The following is a 24,352-nucleotide window of genomic DNA, read 5'->3' on the forward strand; positions in this document are numbered from 1 at the left end:
CTGTGGCTTGTCCCATTACTCTGGGCTGAATTTGAATGTGTTTCATCTGTTTAGTTGTAAGCATGTATAGTGTACTAGAAGAATCCTATTGCTTTGAGCCTTCTATTCTAACCACCAGAGTTATGCTGCTCATACCTTTGGTGGCTGGCACAAAGACATCATCTGTTTATTGGTATCAGTAAGGTCATGTGACCTTGTGAACAGATGGCCCAGGTGAAACCCTGACTTTGCAGGTCTTGTCCCTTAAACACAACCAACCATTTGTTACATGTGATTAAAATATCACTAACAAGGGTAATTTCACATGCTTTTTGGCAAATGTGGTTAGCAGGATGTGACATGACGCAGCACTGCCTTCCTCCATGTGCCATCTCCCTTGAGGCCTAATCTCCTCTGCTAGCCCCCATCTCACCCATGCCCAGGCTTGCCTTCCAGCTCACCTGCTCCAGATGGGAGGCACAGTGGGAGGACACTGGCAAAGGCAGATGTGCTTATTTTCCGGAGACAAAATGTTGTACTGCTGCAGATGGCAGTGCCTTGGAGCAAATGGCAGCCTTTGACACTGTTGCCACACAGCCTGGGCAGCTTGACAGACAGAGCTGGCTTACTTTTGGTGATGGGAAAATTGAAAAAAAAAATCAAGATATTCATTATGTAACTTCTGGACTTTCTGGGCAAGCAGCAATCCTTTTAGATTTGGAGAGCTACCTTCCCCACAAGTTTTACAGCTAACTGTGGATTTTCATTAGGACCAAGAATTATATGTCTTTTAATTTCCTTTGCCTCCTCTTCTTAATAAGACACAAAGTTAAAACTGAAAACATATGGCTACATTTAGATGCAGACTCAGTGATATTGCAAAACATGAATGTCCCAGGTCAAGTCTCACAGCAGTCTCTTAGGATTGGGGGTGGTTCCAGTCTGTCCCATTGGAAATACCTCTGTTCTATTTTTAGTGGTCATTTTGATTATCCAAAGGCCCAGGGACAAATGTGCCTTGAAGTGGAGATGCCTTAATTAATATAACATTTTGTACTTACAGTGTTTTTTTTTTTCCATGATGAATAAGAATTGTGACAGCTGCCCTTTTAAGCAGTTTGCTTATACATTCATTAGGGCTTGACTAAGCCCATTAATAAGACAAAGACCATGTATATTGAATCATTATACTTACTCATCTCTTTAGAAAAAGTGGCTTAAGAAGATGTGTCTTTGAAAGTTATTTGGCTTCATCAGGAAATTTTTTTTCTTCTTCTTTTTTTTTAATATGTGCTGTTTTTCCCAGCCCTAGTGCTGATAGAGTTAGGAGTTTGCAGGTGTAAAGTCCTCCCCCCTCCCCTTCTCTATCTCTCTCCAGGGGGTTGTATGTGAGAAGGTGTTGCTTTCTCACTCAGAGAGCATATATGTGCTACCCTGTTGGATGCCTGCTGTGAACAGAGAGAACCCCTCTTCTGGTTGAATGAAATGAGCCTGTTGGATGACTAGAATTGTGCAACCCCATAATGCTAACTTTTCACCTAAAGTATCTTTCCAGTCCACACTGGGGATGAGGCAATATAGGTAATTGTCTATTGTTTTGAAATTTGCGTCTTAAAACTTACGTAGTTTCCTACTAAGATTTGGTTTTAGCATGGAGCAGCAGAGTGCTATGTTTGCTTAGTAAGAACATGTTTTTATTGCAATTTTTACCATTAGAAAAACAGTTTACCCCAACTTTTAAGATTGCTTTAAATCAGTGGCCCAGCTTGAGTGGGCATAGGTGTAGGCATGCCCTCACACATTCTTGCATGTATACTCACACATATCATGGCATTGTTGGTACTTCTTTTTACCTGCCATTCTCAGGAACAATCAGGGATTTGAATTCAGGACTTGACCCCCAAAACTTCGTAAGTTTTCTTTCTGCTTTTCCAAAAAACAGTCATTTAAAATGAAGGACAGTGGGGAAGGGAGAGAAAGGGTTGACTCTGGGAGGTTATTGTATGTTCATTCACTTTATTCATTAAGATGTACATGTGTATTTTACGTACTTTTATGTATTTGTGTTATTTCACAAAAATGTATAAGAAAATTAAAATGAAGGATAAGAGGGCAGGAAAACATAACGCATTTTTTTAAATTAGGAATTTTCTCAAAGTTTGGACTTACTGTCACTTTCAAACCAGAGTAAATGGGATTAACTAGATTAGAAAGAAAAAAAAGGAAATAATAATCTCTGAATCTTTATAGACCAAAATGACCAACTAGAATTCCATCCTTCTTTTTCTGCTGCCTACTATTGTGTGTAGTTTCTTATGCTGAAAAGTTCTTTAGGTGCTAATACTCAGCTTGGTGCTGAGGATACAGAAATGCAGAAGTTAGTGCATGCCTTCAAAATGGGGACATAGATAAGTAAACAGTCATTTGCACTGCAGAGTGACAAGTGCCATGATAGTCAAACACACAGGGTGCTCTTGGAACACAGAGCCTAACTTCAGCCTTGAAGGCCTAGCTGTTATTAAGGCAAAGATGATAGAAAAAGATATATTGGGCAAAAGGAAAACTTCAGGAGCACAGGCCACAGAGATCCATGAGAGAGTATGTTAAGTTAGGCACACGTTTTCTAACCATGTTTGGGACAGGGACAAATAGTTCTCTGAGCCCCCTATTCCTAATTTTATGTATTTTAAATAAAGGGGCACAGTATATAAATTTGAGTTCAACTAATTAAGATATATATTTGTGTGTATACACACACACGTATATATATTCGCACGTATATTATATATATCCAAAATAGTTCATGTTAAATGTGACTGAGGTTTGGGGGAATGGTAACAGGTGGAAACTGTAGAGATAATGGTAACAGGTGGAAGCTGTAGAGATACTCTAGGTTATGAAGACTTTGATGAGGGAAATGGATGTGGCTCAACCAATTGGGCTCCTGTCTACCATATAGGAGATCTAAGGTTTGATGCCTAGGGCCTCCTGGTGAGGGCAAACTGGCCCATGTCGCAAGCTGGCCCACACTGGAATGCGGCCCCACGCAGGAGTGTGGGAAAGCCACCTTGTGCAGGAGTGCCGGCTGTCTTTGAGAGCTGGTGCAGCAAGATGATGCAGCAAGAGACGCAGAGGAGAGAAAATAAGAAGACGTAGCAGAACAGGTAGTTGAAGTGGTACAAGAGAGTAATCACCTCTCTCCCACTCTGGAAGGTACCAGAATCAGTTCCTGGAGCCGCCTAATGAGAGAGAATACAAGCAGACACAGAGGAACACACAGTGAATGGACGCAGAGAGCAGACAATGAGAGGAATGGGGAGGGGGAGGAGAAATAAATAAAATCTTTTGGGGAAAAAAAAGAGACTTTGATGAAAAAGCTTCATTCTAAAAGCAGTGAGGTGCTCTGGAAATTTAGCTTGTTAGGTAAGGGGGAGAATTTGAGGAAAGACTGAAGGTACCAGGGAGACCAGTGAGGAGTTTCTGTGTCCATTGGACCTGGGGTGCTAATGGGGAGCACTGTGTTCTAATAGAAGGGCTCCGAAGTAGTCTTTTACCCAAGATTTCCTTAGTACTCTATTTGTTATGGACCTGAAAATATATACAGCTATATAGTGTTCAGCAGTCATAGATATTGGGTATGTTTAGCATGTACAATTTAATCTATGCCTGGTGGTGTGCAAGTCTGTAGCAAAGCATGGCTTCTGCATTTGAATTTTTGGAGTATGAATTTTGGAGTATGAATTTTGGAGTATATGGAGTCTTAAATTTTCTCTAGAAACTGCCTGCTCATGAAAAAAAGAATTCAAGTGGCCTTGTTGTAAACATAGTGTTGTTGGTTTTACAATTGCACAATCAGCAATTTTATTTTGATGTTATTTGGGGGAAAGGATTATTTTTGATTAGCAAGTAAAATTAATGTAGAAGACAAATACTGTGTTAACTAGTTGGTATAATAAGGCATCTGTGCCATGTTGCATTTCAACTCATTAAATTTTGAAACTTCTAATGCGAGGAAATTACAACTTTAATGGGAGAACCAGTCAAACTTAGGGTTAGTGGTGGCTTTAGACAAGTAAAAGTTACAGAAATTTTGGAATTATTGAAGGAGAACTTTAAAATCCAGTTTTGCTAAAAACGGAAGTATATGCAATGTGTAAATTCTTTTGCTCCTAAAATTCAGATTTAGTTGCTGTTTCTTTGGCACCTACTGTTTACCGAGCCTTCTTCCAGGAACTTTAACACAGGTTGTTACTTTCATTTCTCACAACTCTGTCAGTAAGTGATATTACCCCCACATTACATATGGGACACTTGAAGCTCCAAGGCTAAGTATCCTGGGTTACACAACTGTGATGTAATAAAGCCAGATTTGGTCTCAGGTATTCATTGCTTTTTTCACAAAGCACATGCCTATCTTGTGTGACTTATGGCATTTACAAGCATACTTAGGGAAACAGATGTGGCTCAAGCAATGGGGCTCTCATCTTCCATAAAGGAGGTCCAGGGTTCAATACCCAGGGCCTCCTGGTGAAGGCAAGCTGGCCTGTGTGGCGAGCTGGTCCATGCAGAGTGCTGCCCTGCGCAGGAGTACCAGCCCACATGGAGAGCTGGCACAGCAAGATGATGCAGCAAAAAGAGACACAGAGGAGAGAGAGTAAGAGTCGCAGCAGACCAGGGAGCTGAGGTGGCGCAAGAGAATGATCGCCTCTCTCCCACTCCGGAAGGTCCCAGGATCGGTTCCTGGAGCCACCTAATGAGAATACAAGCAGACACAGAAAAACACACAGCATATAGACACGAGAGCAGACAGTGGAGGGAGGAGGGAGGAATAAATAAATAAAATCTTTAAAAAATAGAAAAAATAAAAAATAAAAGCATACTTAACCAAGTAATAATTTAAAAGGCATTTTCCAAGTGGTTGAGTGCCTCTTTCCTATGTATGAGGTTCTGGGTTCAATCTCCAGTACCTCCTACAAAAAAAAAAAAAGCAAAGAGGTATTTTGCTTTTAATGTTTAAAATGTTCACTGTAAATGTGGTAACATTCCTGAACTTAAGTTCAAGAACTTAATCATCATATAGTTTTCTGCAATAAAGCAAAAACATTTGAACATGAGCTAATCATTACATTATTAAAAGAAAACAAAGGCAAATATTATGTTTTGACTTTGAATCTACCAGCATCAAACAGGCGTAAGAAACACACTTTGAGAAAATGGCCTAAGTTGGAGAACAGGAAAAGGAAAAACTCATGTCTCATTTTCACAACAGTGTTTCTTTAATTTTGTCTTAGGCTCTGAAAATCAGATTTGCTTGGTTTGAGACACAGTTGCCTCCTTATTTCTCATTTTAGTGTGAGAATTTATAAACATGGGCCTGTTTGATTTTTCAGTGCTACAAAAGATAAATGTATCTGAGACAGTAGAGAATAAGGAAACTCACATATCCAGTTTAACTTCCCTGTTGTGAACCTAAATATGGTATAGTAATCTGAATTAAACTTATACTTTTTTCAGTCACAGGATTAAGAAGAAACTGTTTTCACCTTCCAATTCCTTTTTTTTTTTTTTTTTTGAGTGGCAATAGTAGATAACAGAACTGGGCCCTGCTTGTTATCATGAAGGAGGAAAAAAGTCCACTTCCTTCTCAGCTCCCCAGAACTACTCACTTAGAATTTCAGTCTTAAAGAATAGCTTCTTTAGTTATCCATCTTTTTGTACTTCTTTTCCATACCCTCTCCAGACCTACCTCTCACACCTTTCCTGCTTCATGTTTCTTACCAAACCACTTTTTATGCTTCATATTGAACAACTTGTGCTTCCCCTGACTTGCTGCATTTCTGCCTTTGCCCACTCTACAACTTTGCTGGTCAGTCTCCTCTGAATGCACTTCCACATCTTCACATGATAACTTTTAATTGCTGGTTAAGACGCAGTTCAGCATTTTTCAGGAAAACTTTCTCTGGCCTTCCCCAATCCCAATCCCCTACACATACCTTTTCCTTGAGTTTTTTGTACTCTTTGGCAACCAAGGAACACCTCTGGCATTGTATCTTGTGATTGTTTCTTTGACTATCTTCCACACATGAATGGGGGAGTATATGTGTTTGTGTAAATAAAACCTCTTAACTGACTAACTGGCTCTTCTTTCAGTCTCATGATTTCAGCTACATATTATTTTCTTTTTCCAGCTGCCTTCTGAACAGCTCTGCTTAAAGTCATTGGTTCTAAATTGAGCTCTTTACATTTGTACTACCATCTTTTCCCCTCACTGAGATTTGTTCCTCACCTCTTTTGTTCTACTGATTATCAAGTCTTTTCTGTTTTACCTTCTAAGTAGGTCTTACATTCTGTATCTTCTCTTTCCCCACTGCTTCTGCCTTAGATTGGCCCTTGTCATCTCCTATATGGACTATTGGATATTCTCTGAATGTTCTTCCTGCTTTCTCTCTATCCTAATCCCAGTTAATCTTCCATATACTGTCACTGCCTTCCTAAAATGGCAGTTTGTATTACTTTCCTATCTGAAAATCTTCTATTTAGGGAGCAGATGTTGTTCAAGCAGTTGGGCACCACTTCCTACATGGGAGGTCCTGGGTTTGGTTCCTGGTGCCTCCTGAAGAAGATGCACAATCACTGAGCAGACAAATAAGGAGCCATGGGGGTGGGGTGGCAGATTTTTTAAAATCTTCTGTATAAGGGAGTAGTGGGGGGTCTGAGACTAGTGGAATATCAATTCTAACATGTCAGGGTTTCTTAGCACCAATAAACCAGTGTTCTGAGACATGAAAAGAGGCTCAGGACAGCAGGGGGTTAGAGATGGTAGATCTTCACTGGTTCCCCCATAGTTTCTACCAAAGTTCAGGGAAGTGGATTTGGCTCAATGGATAGAGCATCTGCCTACCACCTGGGAGGTCCAAGGTTCAAACCCAGGGCCTCTTAACCCGTGTGGTGAAGCTGGCCCGTGTGCAGTGCTGATGCGTGCAAGGAGTGCCGTGCCATGCAGGGGTGTCCCACGTGCAAGGAGTGCACCCCGTAAGGAGAGCCATCCAGCGCAAAAAAAGCGCAGCCTGCCCAGGAGTGGGGCCACACACATGGAGAGCTGATGTAGCAAGATGACACAACAAAAACAGACAGGTTCCTGGTGCTACTGACAAGAATACAAGGAGACACAGAAGAACACACAGAGAATGGACACAGTAAGCAGACAATTGGTGGGGGGGGGGAGAGAAATAAATAAAAAATCTTTAAAAAAAAAAACAAAAAACAAAGTTCATATTCTTTAGCCTCAGAGGCCTATGGCAATATCATCCAATTCCTGTCATCCCAGTTCCCTTCCACTTCTTGCTCAAATATGCCTGATTCTCCAAGTACATGTGTCCCACATTCACACAAACATTCCATATTCCTCCATCTTTCTTAATCTTCACATACGCTGTTTTTTCTCTCGGGAATCCTTCCTATCTCTGTCTTATCTTGTGAGGTCCTTCCAAATCTAGGCTTTCATTTTCATCACCTGGTACAGTGCTTCTTACATAGTAAACACTAAATAAGCAGTTATTGAATTTATGATGTATTTACATTCCAAATGCAAAAGTGAAGTTGACTGGGGCATCAGCCATTTCATAACTATCCTGTTTTGTAGTCTCAGGTCTCTTTGGGGATTTGATTGAAGTCTTTTATAGACTGTGTGTTTTTATACTTAGGGCTTAGTTATCAGTATTTCTAGAAAAATATTGAAGCTCAAGTGGTTTCCTTAAAAAGAAATAGTTCCAAGAGGATTAAAGTCAAAGTACAAACGATTCCATATTGCTTAGCCATTAGAGATAGGTAGTTTTCTCCTAGCCTCCCCACCCCCATCCATAGAACCATAATATTTTAGAGCTGGGAATATACTTAGGTCATGAGGACAGTTGAAGTTTCTGAAATCTTTGAGATTTTTAAAAAAGTATTCAAAATAGTAAACACCGCAGTTTCAATATAGATACAAAGTCCTTTAGTTAAAATAGCAAAATTGAAATAGAAATTTTAAAGTTATACCACCAAACCCACTCAAAGAAGATAACTAGCTAGTAAATTTTTTTAAAGCTAATTTAATTACACACTTTTTTAAAAAAGATATATTTATTTATCCCCTCCTCATTTGTATTTGCTGTCTGCCCTCTTTATCCATTTGCTGTGTGCTCTTTATGTCTGCTTGTCTTCTCTTTAGAAGGCACAGGGAACCAAACCCGGGACCTCCCATGTGGTAGGAGGAAGTCCAATCACTTGAGCCACATCCGCTTCCTGCTTGTAAATTCTTTTGGTATATTGGAAACAAACTTCTGGTTCAGAGTTCAGAGCACCAGTGTTAGAAAATAGTAATTGAAAATATCAATTTTTTTAATGAAGTTGGAAAAGTGGGCAATGGTTAATCAGTTAAGGTATTAGTGTCTATGGTCACAGGTGTTTATTGAGTACCTACTAGATGTCTTGCACAATTTAGACCCTATAGAGGTCTTTTGGTCACTTAAGATGTGATACATGAATAGACAACAATAGATGTGGTATGCAAAATAGTACATTCTGAAATATTTGAGTGTGAAACTGACATTTACATATTGAATCATATTTTCCCACTAATTTCCATTTTTGGGGGACAGCGTGGTTTCCAGGACTTGGAATTGGGAAGCCTGAATTTTGTTACTGACTGACATTGTTAACTCTATGGTTTAGGGTATAAGTCACTGTTCCCTCTTTGAATTTGAGTTGTCACGTTTGTAAAAAGGACTTTGGGTGAACTAACTGAACTCTTAGATCCCTTCTTACACTATAAAAACTGCATTTTTGTGAAACACTGTCAGTGCCAAAGATGGAATTTCAGGCAGCTTTGAGAATCAGCCAGACTAAAAGAAATAGCAGACACTTCAAAGACCTCTCTGTTTAGTATCTTTGGCAGTCTGTTTATTAAAACACTACCATCACTACAAACTCCTTTGTCCCATTGGTTGCTGTGCACCTTCAGAATTACCAACCCACAGGGAATGGAAGTATGCTTTAGATGCTGCTTAGCATTCCAAGGTGCAACGCATCGTAAAAGAAACTGCACCATTCTTCAAGGCATCTTGTTCATAGTGTCATCGTCCTATTCAATTAAAGGTGGCAAAGACTGGCCTGGCTCCAAAGGAAGACTGTCAATTCCTCTCTTTTTCTGTGTCCACGCTCGGCAGGATGCTTCCTCACGCCCACCTCTCTCCCCCTTGCTGTGACTTTGGCTTCCGCCAGATGTCACACCGCTGCTTGTCACCGCCCAGACTCTCGTCACTGGTTTTGTTGTTTCAGTGTATTTATCACAACTCTTCTCTTTAGCTGTAAAATTTATGGAATTTCACACTCTTCTTAATCCAGTGTTTCTTTTCCATAAGAGCATATACAAATAGTTGAATGTGCACGAGGGTTGGAGGGAGGGAAACACTCTAACTTAAGGAAAATTTGCATGTTACTATATATACCTCTTACCCACCAAATATGTAAGGGTCCACAGTGGAACTGACCTCCATTCTGCAGGGCTCAGAGGTCATTAAGGAGATGTGCTCTTTCCTCTGGCTTAAATTTTATCCCTTTTAGCAACTAAAAAATGGTGGGTAGTTATATTGGCTTTTTGTGGTATATCTTCATGATATTTTCTAGTCAAATTTGTTAATAATATGGTGAAATCCTAAAAGTAATGGTAGAAGTCATGACGATAGCTAATCTCTGTAATTTACCACAACCCTCTGGTGATGGATGCTGTTATTGTCCCTGTTATGTAGATGAAGAAATCTCAAAATGACATAAAGCCCTCCACTTAAAAAAATTAGTTTATATCATATGCCTTTTAAGGGAAAAAAAGATACCAGTTTGTGAAGATTGTTATTGGTTTTCCTCTTGTAATAAGAGGCAAAATTTTGGTGATGCCTTATTGCAGAGCTGAAATTCATTTTGAATTCCCAAAATGGTTCATTTAAAAATTTGTCTTTGTGTAGCAATTAGATGCAGCTTTAAAACTAAGTATGTTGGTATTTGGACTGCAAACCTTTGAATGGTGATCCTTAGGGCCCACTGGCAGAAAGAACCTCTGCTGAATGTTTGGATTTATTTACTAGTCATTTGGATGCTTAGGTTAGTTAAAACTATATATAGTATTCAGTCTTAACCTGTGCTGGGGAGGATGCCTCCCTGTAACTAAGATACAGTTTGTCCCCTTGGGGACCTAATAACTTTGTCTTATTACCTAGATTGGCTGTCGAAACAGAATAGTGGAGACAACCAAGGGCTAGATTATATCATACACAGAATTAGGGTTACTTTGTAAAGTATAGAGGGGTTCCTCACAATTCTGTCATTATTGGTTAGCATCCCCACTTCGCAGAATAATTGGGCATATCCTCACAGTAATACAGATCATGAGAAAGATCATCGGAACTGATGAAAAAAGTATCTCAGAAGTGAGGCTTAGCATCCAAGACAGGCAGCTCTGTAAGAGAAGAAGCAGTGTGAAGATACTTAATAAATGTTCATTTACTTTCCAAATCTGGACGTAAGTCTTTATTTGGGGTTTAATTATTTTGGGAGGCTTCCAGGAAATCTCAGTATATACAACACAAAATAAAGCCATCTGCTTATGTCATTCTCAAGATGGGCTAGGGTGGATTGAACATGCATCAGAGATGTGTCTAATAAGAATGTTTGTTACAGTGAATACCATCTCCTTAGGGCCCCTGAAAGGAGTCCTGGGAAGGAGAGAGGAAGAAATTATCATTTATTGCATTTCTACCAGTGTACTAGGCACTTAAAAAAAAAAAATCCCTCCTTTCTTTTTGTGAAAATGCCTATGAAGAATTTGTCTTGTATCTAAGTGCCAGGAGTAGTTGGACTTCTGAGTACTTGACTTGTTTATTTCTTGGACACTGTGATCTTCATAGATGATTGTGTTTCACTTGTAAATATTATTTCCCTTTTATCGAGGCACTGTCTCTGAATCCTCACTGTAGCCCTTTTGTAGTTTAGGGATTATCCCATGTCTTAGATGAGAAAACTAAAATTCAAAGTGGTTAAGTGATTAACTTTTCAAAAGGCACACATCTAGTATAAGAGCCAGAATTCAGACCCAATTCTAACTCTTTGCAGTATAGCCCACCTGCTGCTTCCTCAGATACTAACTTATGCTATTGGTCTCCTCTTCATTTGGTTCTGAATGTTTGGCCTATGTCCTAAGGTTCTCTTTACTTAGCAACTCGTGCCCGAAAGGAGGTAGAAAGAGAAGGACCCGGGAACCTAGCACAAAACAGCAATTATATGTGCATTCATAGAGACCCTGGCAGTCGATTTAACCTGATTAAATTCTCAGAGCCTGTCTCCTTCTGACACTTGTATAGTGATTATCGTCACTTTTCTTCTTGTGATATTGGGCATTAGCTGCATATGTATTAAAATGTGTAGTGCTTTCTGGTATAATTAGTATTACTATTTCAACAAATATTTATTGAGCACACAGTATGTGTTTGTACACTATTGAATTAAGACATAGTCTTGCCTTCATGGAGCTTATAATTGGTATAAACATTTGAATAAGTGGGCTATGTCTTATACATGCTAAGTATTTTCTCAAGCCACAAGCAGTCACACCTGTATATGGTGTAAGACTAGCATGAAATTGAATGGCTTGGAATTTATCTTGATTCTAGTAAAATAAATCAAGAATATGAGGGAATATAAAAGTCAAACAGCCCCCTAACTATGGCTTTGTCATTTTGAATGCCACAATTCTTAGAGGAAAAGGAAAGTGACAGTATGCAAGTCTTTATTTGAAATTTTAAAAAACTAGTGTGAGCCAGAGATCTTTGATGGAGCATTGTCAGAAGAATTTCAGAAACTGTGAGTTGTTACACAGATGTATTGATTTAATTAGTCTAGATAACACCATTTATTTATGCTTAAGCATCTCACACATGCAAAAGTTGGTAATTCGAAGTCACACAATAATTTGTGAGTTATCTTCTATACCACGTGTTGTAGCTTCTGAATACCAACTTTGGTGAGTGTGTGTGTCAGATGCTTAAGCATAAATAAATGATATTATATAGACCAATTAAGCAATACAGCTTGCATCTGGAATTCTCTTGACATAGGGTTTCATATGAAATCTTCTGATAGTGACTTTTAAAATCCCATGAATTGTCTTAAACACAGTTTAATCACATAATATGGACAAGAACCTCACTGAAGACAACATATCTGGGTTCTGCTGAGTCAGGACTCTTTGGGTATCCTGATGGATCCTTAGTATACCACTGCAACTTGATGAAATTGTTTTGGTTAACCATACAATGGGTATTCTAGCCACTGGAGAAGAGTAGGGTTATAGCAAAAAGATTCACTTATTTTTGTTTTGCAATAGGTATGGAGCTGCATTATTAAATCTCCTGGGGAGGGCAAACTAATTTGTATCCCTTTGCTATCTTTTTTTTTCCTTTTTTTTTTTTTTTTGCTATTCCAAGTTTAACTGTTAGAATACCAATATATTCTATGTCTGCTTGATTTTGCAGCTACTGTTTTCACACTTTTAAAAAATTGCTATTAGTTATATATTTTTTCTTTAGCTAGATAATTTAAACTTTTTGTTTTTGTTTAAAGCAGCAAGCTATCAAAAGAAGACTAGGATGTAGCTAATATATTTGGAATTTAGGCTAGCATCTTTTTTTTCTAGAGTTCAGGATGCTTCACCTCTATTGTTTTTTCTCACCATGCTCCTTAGAAGATAGAAAGTGGAAGGGTTAATTAATTAATCCAGTTTTACAGATAAGGAAACAGATGCTCATAGGAGTTAAGTGTCTTGCCTAAGGTCAGACTTAGTAAAAAGGTAGTCACAGAATGTGGCAGAGAATTCCAGAGCCTGACACAATGCAGCACACTACCCATTGGGAAATGTGATAGGCACATTTTCTCAAAATTATTTTCTCAAAAGTACTGACTACTACTGGCCAGTTCTTAATCCTCTGAGACTTTCCACCGTCTTATCCCTAAGGCAGAAACTTGTTTGGAGGTTAGGGCTATTCTACAATCTGTGGGATGTTAGGAGCTCTTCCTACTTTGTACAGCTGGCGTGGAATCCAAGTAAGTGTAGATTTTCTTGTGTTTTTCTACCATAAGTTATTTTATTTCAGGCTGCCAAGTGCCCATGTAAGTCAAAGAGTGTAAAATGTCATTTTTAGAACCACTAGCTATTGTTACTTCATGCTCCATAGTAGGGTGTGTCATTTAATGTGCATTTAATCATATACATACGTAAGTTCAGTGATAGACATATAACCTTGGCAAGTCCTGCTCCCCACCCACTGTGGCAAGTGCAAGAGGAAAGACACATCCCGGGCAGAGAAAAAGGAAGGCATGTAAAATGGGAGGCCCACCTCTGATGCCTAGGGGCACATAGACTAACTGAACTTAACTAAGTTAATGGCCCACCTGGTGTAGAAAAAAGTACTCCTTTTGGAGATCAAAAGCAAGGCAGACTTAGCCAAGATTCTCTGTAGTTACTTGCATTTTTAGACTTGAAGGTGATACAAAGAAAGGATAACTATAAATTCAAGTTATAATAACTTTTTATTTGTCTTGATAAATATTACTTCTTAGTTATTTTAGAGGAGTCTTGTTATATTTAAAAAATGCTAACATTTTACCTAAAGCTACAGTTCTTTCTTTTTGTTTATGGACTTCTGTCACTACTGTCTTCATTAAAAGTCCAATGATTTGACTTTCATATTTGAGACCTAATATCCTTCACCACTCCAAGAGTTGTTTCTTAAATAATGTAGCATACAGTTTGCCATTTGAGATTTTGATGCAAATGGCCAGATTCAATGTGTTCACTTTGGATGATGTGGTTGGAGCTGCTGCTTTCTTCATTCTGTGGCCTCTCTTAAATTTGTGTTTGGGCGGTAGACTTGGCCCAGTGGTTAGGGCATCCTTCTACCACATGGGAGGTCCGCGGTTCAAACCCCGGGTCTCCTTGACCCATGTACAGCTGGCCCATGCACAGTGCTGATGCGTGCAAGGAGTGCCGTGCCACGCAGGGGGAGCCCTGCGCAGGGGAGCCCCACGTGCAAGGAGTGCACCCCGTAAGGAGAGCCGCCCAGCACGAAAGAAAGTGCAGCCTGCCCAGGAATGGTGCAGCACACACGGAGAGCTGACACAACAAGATGACACAACAAAAAGAAACACAGATTCCCATGCCGCTGACAACAACAGAAGCGGACAAAGAAGATGCAGCAAAATAGACACAGAAAACAGACAATGGGGAGGGAGGGGAGAGGGAAAAAAATTGTGTTTGTTCATCTCAGCAATTAGGAAGAACATTAGAGTGCCCATGTTTTGCCTTTGAAGTAAGTGCTTTTGTAACAGATGCTGGTCCGCAGGCTTTTAGAAGAAAACAACTTTTCCATATACCTTAAAGTGCTACACATGCTCTTGTATTAAAAAAAATAATCTGTCTACTTTCCCGTCTTATGCACTCTAGGTCCTCTAGATTTCTCTAAATTTTTTTCATAGTGATTTACTTGGTCATTGCTAATATTGTCTTATTCAGCAAGGGTTAGAATTATGCCATTTGCCATAGAATAGATGTTGGTATTGTTTTGACTATAACTTGGCAATGTCTTTCCTTTGCAGACCCCGTATCATGTCAACCTCCTCCTGGCTGGTTATGATGAGCATGAAGGTCCAGCACTCTACTACATGGACTACCTAGCAGCCTTGGCCAAGGCCCCTTTTGCAGCCCATGGCTATGGTGCCTTCCTCACTCTCAGTATCCTGGACCGATACTATACACCAAGTAAGTACCAGTATTCCAAGTAGGGGAGCCATTGCAGAGCTCCGCTCTCAGTTGCTTCCCAGTTTTATATGGATCTTAAGAAGCATAAGCTTCTGTATCAGTATGATCTTCAAAAAGCTGATAAAAGTATCTCTTTTGCCAGACAAAATGGTATTGTAAACGTCCAGAGCTGGGTTATGTTTTGTTTTAAAGGGGGTTGGAGTCGATGTCATGTAAGACATTTTTACTAGGTTCTATAATTTTTCATCTAGGGAAGGCAAGAGTTCCATTTTTTCACTCATTTTGCCTTCCCTAGATGCTTATTGGCATCTTAACTATGTAGATCAGCTGTAGAGAGCAAGTAAACCAGGTGATTTGTGTGTTTTTGAACTTGTGAAGATGAACAGGTCCCCAACATGACAACTGAGGATTTTTTTGCTTAGTCTTCAAAGCTTTTTTTTAAAAGCTAGGCCAGTAAAAAGAATTTATTGGGAAATGGGGGAAAAAACAGAGCTTGCTGAGAAATGGGAAAGAAGGATGGAAATACACACCAAGATTTGGTGTGGGCTCCTCTAGGCAGAAAGAGCCTCGAAGTTTTTTAAGGCTGTGAACCTGGGCCCTGCTGTTGGTTTTTATTACCTAAAATGGCTGCCCCCTTCTCCAAGAAAAAGCTAGCTCTCTACTTTTCCATAAACTGTTAGCTTGGCAGAGCTTCAGATGCAGGAATGCTTTTTTGCTAAGTCCTCTTCAGATTCCTATCCCAACCTCGACTTTAGCCATTTGGGCAATAGGCACTTGGATTTCTTAGCTTTTACAGGTTATAGATACAGCTCTTCTCTCCTTACATTCCGTTTTTCCCTGTCGATATAATAAGAATCTGATGTGTTCGTTCCTTTTTGGTGCTGCCCTGCCCTCTTGCTCAACCTCAGCCATACCAGAGCTCCAGGCCACATTCTGAAAATAATTAGCCTGGCCTCCCAGTGACTGTACTTGATTTGGCATCTGCCAGTAATACAGATGATTTGTATGCCAAAATAAACACCAACCACCCCAGAAGCCCAACTTCACAATATGTCATCCCAGTTTGCCATGCCTTTGCCACAGTTCCTTTGGCTCCTATTTTATAAGAGTCTTGGCCCCATTCTGTGAATTCTCTTCCCAACGTTAAACTGAGACCCAGCTGGGGAAGTAAGGGTAGACTCTGGTCTTGCCCTGCCTTTCCCTGATTTGCAGCTGACTAGGGCAGATGGAACTGATTTAAGCCCTAGACTAAAGAGGGGGAATGCTATAAAAAAGAGAGACAGGTGGCTGGACTTACCTAGAGGAAGGCCCTGGCCATGGGAGGCAGAATTCTGTCATGCTTACCCTTCTTTATAGCAAATCAATTTGTAATGACTTATGGCTGCTTTTTAGGTCTGGGGCACCCTCAGCTGCATATGGAATAAGTTTGTCCCAAGCTGGAAGACTTAGCAGTTTTTGCCTTTTCCATTTGTGTGCCATGCTGACCTGAAAAGTTTGAAACATAATCAGAAGATGTGGCAGAGTGTTGGATTTAATGACAGCATCTTAAGTACTTGGCCTCTTGTGTTCTCTTTCAGCTATTTCACGTGAGAGGGCAGTGGAGCTTCTTAGGAAGTGTCTTGAGGAGGTGAGTAGTTTCTGTGGGATCCTGAAAGGAATATTTTGTATCTCTGTTTGCCAGTATTGTTCCTGTTCCTCAGATACATTTTTCTGATCCTTGTCAGAAGGAGTAATAAATACTTGCTGGCTAGATGTGAAGTTGCTACCAGGGTTAGGATTTGGTGGGTAACCATCTTGTTTTTGCTCTCATGGGTCACCTCCTCATTAATTTCAGTTTTCAATTTACTTTTCTTTATGGTTCATCCAGACCAGTGGTTCTCAAATTTTAGTGTGTGCAAGCTTCATCTGGGGAACTTGTTAAAAACAGACTTCTCAGTCCCACCCCATAGAGATTCTGATTCATTTGTTCTAGGGTAGAGCTTGAGATTTCTGTTTAAACTACCAGTCCCAGGTGATTTCCCTGCATGGTTAACTGGGGCCATAGTTTTAAGAACTACTGCTTCAGACTTTTATATCTCCTGTGTTTTTGTGCCTCTTGGAATTACTGTCCTCTAATAGCAATGTATGAGACTTTGTAATCTAGAGAGAAAGCCTCTCAGGAATTCAGGAGGCTGTACAAAGCAACTTGGAAGGTTTGGGCAGAAGGGCCCAAACCAAAGAATGACTTTTGGTTTGTGAGTCCAGGAACACGCACTCCACCTATTGCGAATCTATACCAGTAATCTAAGGGTATGGGGGTATGAATGGAGGATGAGGAGGTCAGAAAGCAGCTTTATTAGATTTTTCATTCCTTTGCTATTCATGTGGCCCAGCAATGAACTTGAATTCGTGATCTAGTGAGGGAGTGGGAGGATGTGAGCAGGTGGGAGCATTGGAAGTAATGTCAGTTTGTCTCTCATACAAGCCTGTCATTTTCAGTCCACAGTTCCTCCCTCTCCCCTCTCCTTTCTTCCTCTTGTTTGTAAATCCCCTTTTCAAAGCAGATGCTTAGAATAAACTCTCATGTGCTTTTCCTAATCATTCAGCTGAGAGGTTGTATTAGTCAGGCAGCTTCAACTGTTGCAAGGGCTGCTGGGAAGAAGCCACTTGCATATCAAGTGCTCTTGAGACTTTATTCCCCATGGATCCTAACAGTCATTTTAGAAACGCTTATTTTCTTGCTGCCACCTTTTCTTTATCTTGGAACTTGTTTCCAGGCATAGGAGTGATTGGCCAGAGAGGACTCTGGAAATGGAATAGGGTGGAGCTGCCCAGTCCTCAGCTGCAGCAGAGCTTGGAAGTATCAAAGGAGCGAGGGCTTAAGCCTGGAGTGGTTTTCTAGGATGTGCTCCAGAAGGAGCAGAGGGAAAGCTTTATGCCTTTTCTCTTGAAGCTTTACATGCAGATGCAGGAAGGCTAGCCATAGAAGCAAAGATTTTCTACAGCTGTGTTCCTCTGGTAATCTCCAGCCAGGTCGATGGGGCAGTCTGCTTCCATGTATGTAGTCTACAGGTCCTTTGAAAAGCCATATGAGAATGCATAGATGCTACCTTAATGACAGTTTCGCCTGTATTGGAGGAGACAGAAGCATGGATCGTTCCAAGAGTAGTTCTGCCAACATCCCTCCCACCACTCATACACCCAGTCCTTGTAATGTGGGTGGTGACAGGAGCAAACTGTTTGGACCTAAGTTTGCATTGTTTTGGTCCAAAGCTTATTCCTACGCTAGTCACTCCTTTGTTGCTGATTGTCTTAAGACACTTTACGAAAGAAGTCCGTGTTTACCCAAGACTGTTCATAGCAGACAGTGGAGAAAAGAGCATTGGATTGTCTCGTTCTTTCATCAGGTGACTGACCAGCAACTATAGGCTCTCAGCTGCTACATCTCACAGTTCATATTCACTGCTTTCCAGTTGCCTCCACCTACAGTTCGGACTTTTCTCAGTGCCCTGGTACTGGCTACTCTCAATAGGATATAAACCCCACAAAAGCAGGGAGATTTTTGTCTGCTTACATTCCCAGTGCCTAGAACAGGGCCTGTCCTATATTTAGTGCTCAGTAAAGATTTGTTGACTGATTTCCTTCATGTCTCTCTGCAGCTCCAGAAACGCTTCATCCTGAATCTGCCAACCTTCAGCGTTCGAATCATTGACAAAAATGGCATTCATGACCTCGACAACATTTCCTTCCCTAAACAGGGCTCCTAACATCATGTCCTTCCTCACACTTGGTGGGAACTTTTTTTGCTGGGCTCCTTTATTTTTTTTTACTCTCTTGATGTGCACTCTTGACAGATGGTTAATTCAGAATAAAGTTGAATATGGATAAATTGAATTCTCTGGTTTGGGTCTCCATTTACCCATCACCTCAGGAAGAAGATGGAGGGAGGAGTATTGCATTGGGCTTTTTGGCAGGCATGTCTTTTCTCCTGCCTCTTGCCCTTCTTTAATGCTAATTGCTCTTTAGTGGTTGGCAGCCCCCACATTCTTATTTCACCACCCAGCTTCCTTCCCATCTAGCTCTTTCATATATCTTGCTTATTAATTTCTCACTCTCTTTAACGCAGTGGTTCTTTTTGCCCCTAAGCTTAAATTTTAATTAATTGATTTGAATAGGTAATACATGCACGTAATAAAAACTGCAAACAGTATAAAAACACATAATAAAAAATATTTTCCTCACCCCTATAATCTGGTCACACATGTCCCTTCCCAAAGAAAACTGTGGCTACTAATTTTATTAATGTATCTTTTTTTGAAAGCTATTCAGTACCTATATAAAGCATCTGTGTGTGTGAGTATACATATATATAACACCATACAAACACATGTCCTCTTTTAAAAATATTTTTAAATGTTCTGCATATTGCTTATTTCATTTAACACTATTAGAGATTGTTTTATCTCGGTACATATTCTTGTTGATAGTTGCGTAATATTCTATTAAATTAATGGGCCATAGAAAATTAACCAGATATCTCTTTTACCTACTTGCCTAGCTCTTTGGGAAAAATGTAGGTTGTTTTGTTTTTTGGGTTTTTTTTTTTTTGGTGTTATTAAAACAGTGGTTTTTAACTAGATGTGTGTATCAGAATCATCTGGGGAATTTTCTTATTTAATGTGTATGTCTAGGCTGCACTCCCAGATTCTAACTAAGTAGGTTTGGAGCCTAGATACAGGAATATCTTTTAAAGCTTTCCAAAGTAATTTATTTTTTTTTAAATTAGAGAAGTTGTGGCTATTACAGAAAAAACATGCATAAAACACAGGTTCCTATATACCACCCTATTAACACCTTCCATTACCGTGGTGCGTTTGTTATAATTGATGAAAGCACATTTTTATAATTGTACTATTAACTGTATTCCATGGTTTACCTTAGTACTCACTGTTTGTGTTGTATAGTCCTATAGATTTTTAAAAAATTTTTATTCTAGTAACATATATATACCCTAAAATTTCCCTTTAACCATATTCAATTATATAATTCAATGTTGTTAATTACGTTCACAATGTTGTGCTACTATCACCAGCACCCATTACCAAAATTTTTCCATCATCCGAAATAGAAATTATACAATTTAAGCATTAACTCCCTATTCCCTACCCCCACTCCATCACCTGGTAACCTGTGTTCTAGATTCTGATTCTCTGAGTTTGCACATTCTGATTATTTCATATCAGTGAAATCATACAATATTTTTCCTTTAGTGTTTGACTTATTTCACTCAACATGATGTCTTCAAGGTTCATCCATGCTCTCACATGTACCAGAACTTTATTCCTTTTATCGGCAGAATAATATTCTATTGAGTGTATATACCACGTTTTGTTTATCCATTCATTGGTTGATGGACACTTGAGTTGCTTCCATCTTTTGGCAGTTGTGAGTAATGTCACTATGAACATCAGTGTGCAAGTATTTCTTGCTGTCTTCAGCAGCTACATCATTTTACATTCCCATCAACAATGAGGTAATGTTCCTATTTCTCCATATCCTCTCTAATACTTGTAATTTTGCATTTCTTTAATATTAGTCATTCTAGTGAGTGTGGATTTGCATTGTGGTTTGATTTGCATTTCTGTAATGGCTAATGTTGAGCATCTTTTCATGTGCTTTTTGGCTATTTCTATATCTTTGGAGAAATCTTTTCAAGACTTTCGCTTACTAGTGTATAGAAACACTCCTGATTTTTGAGTGTTGTTCTTCTACCCCACCACTTTGCAGAATTCATTTATTAGTTCTAGTAGCTTTGTTGTGGATTTTTTAGTATTATCTATATTGGATCATATCATCTGCAAATAGAGGTAGTTTTACTTCCTCTTTTTCAATTTGGATGCCTTTTATTTCTTCTTGCCTAATTGCTCTGGCTAGAACTTGTAGTACAATGTTGAGTAACAGGTGACATTGGGCCTGCTTGCCTTATTCCTGATCTTAGAGGGAAAGCTTACAGTCTTTGACCATTAAGTAGGATGTTCACTGTGGATTTTTCATAGATGCTTTTTATCCTGTTGATATCCTGTTGTACCTAGTTTTCTAAGTGTTTTTATCAAAAAATGGTGCTGGATTTTGTCAAATAACTTTTCTGCATCAGTTGAGGTGATCATGTGGGGTTTTTTTCCTTTATTATGCTAATGTTTATTACATTAATTGAGTGTATTACATTAATTGATTTTCTTATGTTGAACCTCCCTTGCATACCTGGGATAAATCCCACTTGATCATGGTGTGTAATTCTTTTAATATGCTGTTAGATTTGACTTGCTAGTATTTTGTTGACTGTTTTTAAATTTTTTTTATAAAGAAGATTTAGATTACATAATATTACATAAAAAATATAGGGATACCTTTATACCTCACCCCCTACCCTTTCCACTTGTTGGCTGTTTTCGTATCTATATTCATAAGTGGTATTGGCCTGTAATTTTCTTTTTTTGTGGTATCTTTATCTGGCTTTGATATGAAGGTGACATTTGCCTCCTAGAATAAATTAGGAAAAGCTCCCTCCTCTTCAATTTTTTGGAAGCGTTTGAGCAGGATTATTGTTATTTATTTATTTATTTTTTTGAATGGCGAAATTATCCAGTCCTAGGCTGTTCTTTCTGGGGGGGGCGGTTTATTATTGATTCAATGTCTTACTAGCTATTGGTTTGTTGAGAGCTTCTAATTCTTTAGTCAGTTTGGGTAATTTGTGTTTTTCTAGGAATTTGTCCATTTCATCTAAGTTGTCTAACTTGTTGGTGTACAGTTGTTCATAGTATCCTCTTATAGTCCTTTTTATTTCTGTGGGTTCAGTAGTAATGTCCCCCTTTTCACTTCTGATTTTAGTTATTTGTATCCTCTCTGTTCTTTTCAGTCTAGCTAAACGTTTGTCAATTTGTTTATTTATTTCTCTCCCTTCCCCATTTGTCTGCTCTCTGTGTCCATTCGCGGCATGTTCTTCTGTGACCGCTTCTGTCCTTATCAGCGGCACCGGGAATCTGTTTATTTTTGTTGTTTTATCTTGTGTCAGCTCTCCATGTGTGCGGTCATTCTTGGGCAGGCTGCACTTTCTTTCGTGCTGGGTGGCTCTCCTTATGGGGCACACTCCTTGCCTGTGGGGCTCCCCTACACGGGGGACACCCCTGCGTGGCAGGGCACTCCTTGTGCGCATCAGCACTGCGCATGGGCCAGCCCCACACGGGTCAAGGAGGCCCGGGATTTGAACCACGGACCTCCCATGTGGTAGGTATCCATTGGGCTAAGTCTGCTTCCCTGTCAGTTTAACTGATCTTTTCAAAGAACCTACTTTTAGTTTTGTTGATTTTTTTTTTAAAATTCTCTTTTGTTTATCTTCACTCTAATCATTGCAATTTCCTTCCTTCTGCTCTCTTTGGGTTTAATTTGCCCTTCTTTTTCTAGTTCCTCCAGTGTTGAGGTTAGATCTCTGATTTGACGTCTTTCTTCTTTTTTATTGTAAGCACTTAGAGCTATATATTTCCCTCCCAGCACTGCCTTTGCTGCATCCCATAAGTTTTGGTATGTTGTATTTTCATTTTCATTTGCCTCAAGATATTTTCTAATTTCCCTTGTGATTTCCTCTTTAGCCCCTTGGTTAAGAGTACTTTATTTAATTTCCACATATTTGTGAATTTTCCACTTCACCCTTTATTACTGATTTCTAGCTCCATTCCATTGTGGCTGAAGAAGATACATTGGATAATTGAGTGTTTTTTTAATTAATTGAGACTTGGTTTGTGACCTAAGATATGGTCTATCCTGGAGAATGATCCATGTGCACTAGAGAAGACTGTATTCTATTGCTGTTGGATCAAGTGTTTTATATATGTCTGTTAGGTCTAGTTTGTTTAGAGTATCATTTGAGTCTTCTATTTCCTTTTTGCTCTTCTGCTTAGAAGTTCTACCCTTTATTGCAAGTGGTATATTAAAGTCTCTTACTGTTGATGTAGTATATCCATCAGTTTCTCCCTGCATATCTGTCAGTATTTGCTTCATATATTTTGGGGCTTTGCTGTTAGATGCATATATATTTAATTCTTAAGTTTTCTTGTAGTATATAATGACCAACTTTGTTTGGAACTGTTTTTGGCTTAAAGTCTATTTTATCTGATATGAGTATAGCTACCACAGCTCTTTCTGGTTACTATTTGCATAGTATGTTTCTTGTTTTTGTTTTTTTCCATCCTTTCACTTTCAGTCTATTTACATCTTTGAATTTAGGTTGAGTCTCTTGTAAACAGAATATAGTTGGGTCCTGCTTTATTTTTTTATCCATTGTGCCAGTCTCTGCCTTTAACTAGAAAGTTTAATCCATTTACACTTAAAGTAATTACTGCTGATGCAGGACTTTTTTCTGCCATTTTGATAATTATATTTTAAGTCTTATACCTGTTTTGTCCCTCAATTCTTACATTAATGCCTACTTTCATATTTATTTGATATTTTGTATTGTACCATGTTGAGTCCCTTCTCATTTCTTTCTAGATATATTTTTCATATATTTTCTTTGTGCTTACTATGGGGTTAAAATTTTAACATCCTAAATCTATAAAAATCATATTTAATTTTATATCAACCTATACACTGTCTTATCACCCCTGTCCCCCATCTTTTTTTTTTGTACTTATTAAAAATTGTATCTTTGTAAATTTTATGTCCAAAACCATAGATCTATGATAAATTTTTATGTATATACATTTTAACATCTGTAAGAAGTGGAGTTACATACTGTAGTAGTTTGATATTGTTTATGAAATCCAAAAATGAGATACTAGATTGTGAACTGGTCTGTCCCTCCAAGCATATTAGATTATATTGGATTCAGAGGTTTCACTTTTACTTGATTAAATAATCATTGAGGCTTTGATTGGGCCACATCAGCAGGACGTGGTAGGCAGGGACTCACAGAGAAACTGTACTGCAGAGAAGGGAGTTTGAAGTTTTGAGCTGGAGCCTGGAAAGCAAACACATGGGAGAATGCAGAGCAGTTGAGCCTGGAGAGAGGCAAGCCCCGGGAAGAGAGGGACCCAGGAAACCTGAACTCTCGCAGATGTTGGCAGCCATCTTGCCCCAACACGTGGCAACAGACTTTGGCAAAGGAAGTAACTTATGCTTTATGACCTGGTAACTGTAAGCTTCTACCCCAAATAAATACCCTTTATAAAACCCAAATGATTTCTGGCATTTTGTATCAGCACCTCTTTGGCTAATACACATACCAAAAAATAAAATACAATAATACTGGTATTTATAATTACCCATATGGTTATTGTTACCAAAAGTCTATTTCTTTAGCTGCTTTGAACCACTCTCTAGTGTCCTTTCCTTTCAGTCTGAAGAACTCCCTTTAGCATTGCTTGTAGGGCTGGTTTAATTGGTGAGGTGGTTAGGTTAATGTGTCAACTCAGCCAGGTAATTGTTTGGTCAGGCCCATTTTTTTTTTTTTAAAGATTTATTTATTTCTCTCCCCTCCCCCCCAACTTGGGTTGT

General features: G+C 39.1%; 1 protein-coding gene across 1 annotated transcript in view; it reads left to right on the forward strand.

Annotated features, from left to right (window-relative positions):
- The window catches only part of PSMB2 (proteasome 20S subunit beta 2), a 32,167-nt gene extending 13,470 nt beyond the window's left edge, over positions 1-18,697 (forward strand). Inside the window, exons 4-6 of the mRNA XM_004472232.4 lie at positions 14,662-14,824; positions 16,402-16,451; positions 18,463-18,697. Coding sequence (XP_004472289.1) covers positions 14,662-14,824; positions 16,402-16,451; positions 18,463-18,570 — 321 coding nt within the window. The 3' untranslated portion in view covers positions 18,571-18,697. The remainder of the gene's footprint in view (positions 1-14,661; positions 14,825-16,401; positions 16,452-18,462) is intronic.
- The last annotated feature ends 5,655 nt before the right edge of the window (positions 18,698-24,352 follow it).

The sequence above is a fragment of the Dasypus novemcinctus genome, chromosome 9 (assembly GCF_030445035.2).
Source record: "Dasypus novemcinctus isolate mDasNov1 chromosome 9, mDasNov1.1.hap2, whole genome shotgun sequence".
Lineage (NCBI taxonomy): Eukaryota > Metazoa > Chordata > Mammalia > Cingulata > Dasypodidae > Dasypus > Dasypus novemcinctus.